The 6,172-nt window shown below is 32.6% G+C and overlaps 1 protein-coding gene across 1 annotated transcript; it reads left to right on the forward strand.

Moving 5' to 3' along the window:
• The first annotated feature begins 1,700 nt into the window (after window positions 1-1,700).
• On the forward strand, window positions 1,701-5,319 carry LOC141707190 (glucomannan 4-beta-mannosyltransferase 1-like). The gene is made up of 9 exons (XM_074510227.1): window positions 1,701-2,056; window positions 2,147-2,245; window positions 2,643-2,895; window positions 3,620-3,730; window positions 3,815-3,951; window positions 4,063-4,176; window positions 4,266-4,465; window positions 4,586-4,804; window positions 4,949-5,319. The coding sequence occupies exons 1-9, from the start codon at window positions 1,730-1,732 to the stop codon at window positions 5,109-5,111; spliced, it is 1,623 nt and encodes a 540-aa protein (XP_074366328.1). The 5' UTR covers window positions 1,701-1,729; the 3' UTR covers window positions 5,112-5,319.
• The last annotated feature ends 853 nt before the right edge of the window (window positions 5,320-6,172 follow it).

Here is a 6,172-nt window from a genome sequence, read left to right on the forward strand (position 1 = left end):
TCTAAAAATGTTCTTCGGAACTAACCTTGTCAATTTAATTTTAACGGAAGGACTCCAATGAGAAAAAATCAAAAATTAAATTATTTATAAATTTATATTTATAGTTCAGGGATCTAGGAAAAAGTGCATATAATTCAGGGACGTTAAAATTAATTTTCCCATTAAAAATATAAAACGACGTTGACTTTCACCTCTCGTCCTCAGGCTCCCCTTCTAGAATCTCGATGTTTTTCTTATTTCTCAGAGTTGGTAAAAAGCTCAATCCCTTTATTTTTTTTGCCCTCGTTGATTTTCCTACAATAAAATTTATTTTTTTGGGTATTTATGTGTCTCTTCTTTAGAAGTGGTTGTTTTTTTTCCTTTGAGCTGTTTTGTTATATTTGGATTTATTCGGTACTGGATCTGTTGAAAATAATTTTATTGTTGTTTTGGGATCTGAAAAGCCGGCATCGATCTGAGACTGTATTTATTATTGCAAAAACTGACAAATCAGAAACAAGATTGTTCACCCTTTGATGGTTTACTCTTTCAGCATGTGTACAACTAGTCCAGGATGTAGACTAATGGGGTGTCGCTCCTCCAATTTCAGTCTATATGATTTGGGTTTCAGAACTGAGCTAACAATGATTTTTACGTGATGAGGTTTTAAATTTCGCATGTTAAACATGTAGGAAACAAATTATCTTATTATTTTTAATATTTTATTTATTTTTCAAACTGATTGTATCGGTGGTTGGGGTTTGTCACGACTATATTAGTATTTTTTTTTTAAAAAAAGTATAAACCTGTATATACACGCAAATAATATTAATCCCGCATTTAAATAAATAGTACTATACGCATACTAAAATAATAGTATTTTTATCCTGCTAAACTAATACAGTAACTCGTTCCACCACAATTTTTCTTGTTTGCTTTATTATTTATGTTATAATTATATTAATTTATTAAAATTAATATATAATTGGATAAATAAAATTTCAAAAATCTAATTTTTGTGTTAAGGATCAATTTAAGTAAAGTAATTTAGAGAATATATGCATTAAGCCTCTAAAATAATAGTTTTTTCCTTATATTTACTCATGTTTCTATCATTTATATTTATTAAACTTATATATATAACATAAATAATAATATAATTTGAAGTAATTATGGTGCACCTCAGGTTTACATCTGGTCTGTGCAACTTTACAATCAGATCACCAAACATGATGAATACATGACAATCCATCGAAATTTCAAGAATACTTATTTGGTAACATTGATATAAACAGAGAACAAAAGTACTTTTTTGCTAATTAAAAGTTGGATTTAAGAGCCCCATTAGATAGTGGTAAGGTCCCGTTTATTGTAGTCAGGTTTATTTGTTCATCCAAAATTTTTTTACAAGGCACGCTCATTTTTAAGGCATGCCATCCTTATTATTCAAAAAAATAAGTTGAATTTAAAATACAAGTGTAAGGATTTTTTTTAATTTTAATTTTATCTTAAACTGTGTTTATTTGATCCGAAACAGGATTAGCTGACCTACTCAATTCGGTATTACAAAAACTGCTACGCAAAAGTACCACGCACATGCTAAAAACACTTGAATAAACAAACAAAACTTCTTTGAATTATAAAATGTGCCAATAATACAAAGAATAAAGCAGTTTTGTTTGTTATAGTAGATATTCGAATATATAAATAAGTAGGCAGTGCAGACTGCAGAGGAGTTGTGAAGCAAACAATGGAGAGGGAAGTGTTAGAGACTCTGGTGTTTCAGAGCTTTACACTAAATGGCATCTGGGACCAAATTTTGATATTTTGGAACTTGATAAAAGCACCATTAGTTGTGCCATTGTTAAGACTAATGGTAAATATTTGCTTAGTAATGTCTGTTATGTTGTTCATTGAGAGAGTGTACATGGGAATTGTCAAGGCTTTCATCAAATTGCTGCGACGAAAACCCGAAAAGAATTACAAGTGGGAGGCCATGCAAGCTGAAGATCTTGAGTTGGGAAGTTCAGCTTATCCTATGGTTTTAGTTCAGATACCAATGTACAATGAAAGAGAGGTAACATTTCTCTCTATGCATTACAGATTGCACATTCTTTGTGTTTGTTCTGTTTCTTATAAACTCTTTTTTTGTTGTCATTTTGAGTAGGTGTATCAGTTCTCAATTGGAGCAGCATGTGTACTTTCTTGGCCATCAGATAGAATTATAGTTCAGGTTCTTGATGATTCAACAGATTTAGCTATCAAGGTAACTCACAAACGTTCTCTGCACATTCAAAATTTTTGAACAGGAACTTAAAAATTTAAAGATAATTACCTTTAACTTCTGAATTCAATGAAGCAGTTACACATAATAAGATCCAACTTGAAGAAGAAGAAGACTTAAGTGACTTTTACAACTGGCAGAATTGAAAGCATATGTACATGTCCATATGTCTGACAACTTTATCTGTATGGTTTAAAAATGTCCATGATATCTTTACAGTGTGGCACATCCAAAAGTTCTATTTACAGAAATTCCCTTACTATCCTTCTACTTTTTCAAAAAAAACTGGAGAAATTTGATTCTGAAGGTGATTCGAGCTAGAGAGCTTGATCAAGATAGTTTATTAACTAATTTATGTTAATTATTTGTTGTTAACCAGGATATGATAGAGGTAGAATGTATGAAGTGGGCAAGCAAAGGCATAAACATTAAATATGAGATCAGAGACAACAGAAACGGCTATAAAGCAGGGGCCCTGAAACAAGGATTGAAGCATAGCTATGTGAGCCAATGTGACTTTGTTGTCATCTTTGATGCAGATTTTCAGCCTGAGCCTGATTTCTTGATGCGCACCATCCCGTTCTTTGTTCATAACCCGGATATCGGCCTTGTTCAAGCTCGTTGGAAATTCGGTAAGACAACCTTTCATATTTATGAAAAAGGAGTTTTCAATCTTTGAAGTATCTCATAGCTCAATAAATAGATAAAATAAAAATATAAGCTTATAGATTCTCATCCAACTTGTTCTAAAACATGTTGTACTACTTAAGTGTGCAAACATAGTGGACAGTCCTACACCTCAAAGGCCACTAAATCTGTGGACCTCTAGTCGTTTCCTTTTGTTATAATAATGTTAGTTGCATACTTGCATTATTGATTTTCTTTGTGGAGTCCATATAGGTGCAGATGTTGTTGGTAACTCAATAACAACCTTGTGATTTTTTTTTTTTATCTTTTTGTGCACTTTATCTTATACATTAATGTTTATATCAAAAATCTCGATTGGAATCATTGCATCGTAATAGTGTTGGTATCATGTTTCGTCATTATCATTAGTTTTATCTTGAGACAGCCAGATATGCAGATCTGCATGTTTACGTTTTAGCTCTGCGGAAACTGGCAAATTAAAATGACTGGTTTATACGTTTAAGCTACGAGGATTTTTGAATGTAACTATGATTATGTTAACATGTTTATCACTAATTCTTGTCAATTCACTTCTTTTTGTACTTCCACAGCATGATTTTTGAATGTAACCATGATTATGTTAACATGTTTATCACATTCTGCACATCATGCTGTGGAAGTACAAAAAGAAGTGAATTGACAAGAATTACTTCTACAAATGCAATGCAGATAATGCAGACGAGTGCTTAATGACGAGAATGCAAGAGATGTCATTGAATTATCACTTCATTGTAGAGCAAGAAGTGGGTTCCCAGACATATGCATTTTTTGGCTTCAATGGTACTAATTATGATAACAAACAAATGAATGATAGTATATAGTCTAAAAATTTATGAATAAATAATTAAATATATTGCAATGCAGGAACTGCTGGTGTCTGGAGAATTAAAACACTTATTGATGCAGGAGGATGGAAGGATAGAACAACTGTTGAGGACATGGATTTGGCAGTCCGAGCCACCCTTCAAGGATGGAAGTTCGTTTTTGTCGATGATATCAGGGTACATTAGAATTTTTTGTAATTTCATTTCACACAAAATAAAATGACTGAAGAACGCCCTGTGCATTGAGATAATTACAATATGTACATGACATGTTACTGTGTAAATCAGGTAAGAAGTGAACTTCCAAGCACCTTCAAAGCCTTCCGGTATCAACAACATCGATGGTCTTGTGGACCTGCTAATCTCTTCAAAAAAATGGCCATCGAAATTGCAACAAACAAGGTAAAACTATGCCAACTCGACATGTATGAAGTCGAAAAAGGAGTTGGCCTTTACAGTATTCTCTAACTATATATTGTTGTTTGTTGCAGAAAGTGACTCTGTGGAAGAAGTTATATGTGCTTTACAGTTTCTTCTTTATAAGAAAGGTTGTGGCTCATATTGTCACATTTGTCTTCTACTGTGTGGTTTTGCCATTGTCTTGTTTAGTTGCTGAAGTTGATGTTCCTATATGGGGAGTGATTTACATTCCCACTACTATAACCATCCTCAACGCGGTTGGAACTCCAAGGTCTTTTTCGCTTGCTATAAATCCAATTTTAGTAAATTTATAATCCATACAATAACTGTATTTGCACGGTTTTTTGGTTCACTATAGGAATAATCTTAATTCTGCAAAACTAATCTGCAGGTCATTACACCTAGTGGTTTTTTGGGTCGTATTTGAAAATGTTATGGCAATGCACCGGACAAAAGGAACCATCATTGGCCTACTGGAGATAGGAAGAGTCAATGAGTGGGTTGTCACGGAGAAATTAGGAGATGCTTCCAAAACTAAAGCTTCTGGTAGTGTCCCTGTTCTTAGTAATGCCCCTGCAAAGAAATCATCAAGCTCGGGAATTTGGGGAAGGTATGTTTTTTCACATGAAATTATAATTGACCAAATAAGAATCAAAAGCAGACAATCTCTTAACCTATAAACTATACGCTTGTGAGTTGGTTTTAAATTTGACAGAGAAATATAAAACTATAACTATTGTTTCTGATGTACCAGATTTAATGGGCTAGAGATCAGTTTTGGGTTTTTTATGCTGTTCTGTGCATGGTATGATTTCAATTTCGGAAAGTACCATTATTACATATACCTCTTCCTTCAATCTATCGCATTCTTTGTTGTTGGGGTTGGATATGTTGGCACGCTTGTTCCAAACAAATAGAGAGCTTTCACCAGGCACATAAAGTGACGTTCGGATCAACTATCTTTAGGAACAAAAGAATTGTTTAGGAGAAAATGTTGATATGTAAAGTTAGATTCTTTTTGGCTACTGCATGTCTGCAATGTACAAGGAACTGTAGTCATAATTTTTTGTGGATAAGCCCTTAATAAGCATGAAGAGCAATAAAAATGTTAAGTTCTTGGAAAAATTGTCCTCATAAAATTTGAGAGATGATGTTCTAAATTTTAAGTCTTCAAACTTGAATAGAAAATTGTAATCAAATTGATCAGACATAATAAACTGTAAAGTAGATGCCATTTGATTCAACAAACTGAAAAGAACTACTCTCTGTTGGACGTGTAAACTAAGTGGTTTGATTTGTTCTAAATCTGTCACTCAATGTCATGCTTGAGAGAACTTTCATTATTTCACAGAGCAAATTCTGTATGCTTATCAACACATTGGCGCAAAGAATATATCTAAATTGAAATTATTAACCATAGTTTCAAAATGATGTTCATATATTTTGTTTAAACGAAACAGAATTATATATAGTTTTTGGAAGAATTTTCAAAATGATGTTCATATATAATAATGATAATAATGATTACAATATTCTCTCTCAAATTTACGAAGTAATACCTGAGATACAACCGAATAGAACCGAATAGTAATACAAAGATACTGGATCAGGAACTCCCCTTGTTACAGCCGCAATACCTGGACGAACTCCTACCGCTGTAGGTCATGAATGCTACAGCCCGACCAATTACTCATACTAACTCACCAGAAATGAAAGAAGAGAGAAGCACGAGGGCCCCTATTCTCACCTGCCTGAAACTAAGGCAAGGTAAATTTTCTACTAGACAGACTACAGTAAAACCTCTATAAATTAATATAGTTGGCACCGGAGAATTCTATTAATTTAGAGAGGTATTAATTAATCGATAAATTAATAATTATTAATTTATAGAGAATTTTCGGTAGCAAACAAAATTAACTTTTGATTAAATTTTTATTCACATAAATTTAAATAAAATGAATTGTACAATTTATATTTT

This window comes from Apium graveolens, chromosome 2 (assembly GCF_009905375.1).
Source record: "Apium graveolens cultivar Ventura chromosome 2, ASM990537v1, whole genome shotgun sequence".
Lineage (NCBI taxonomy): Eukaryota > Viridiplantae > Streptophyta > Magnoliopsida > Apiales > Apiaceae > Apium > Apium graveolens.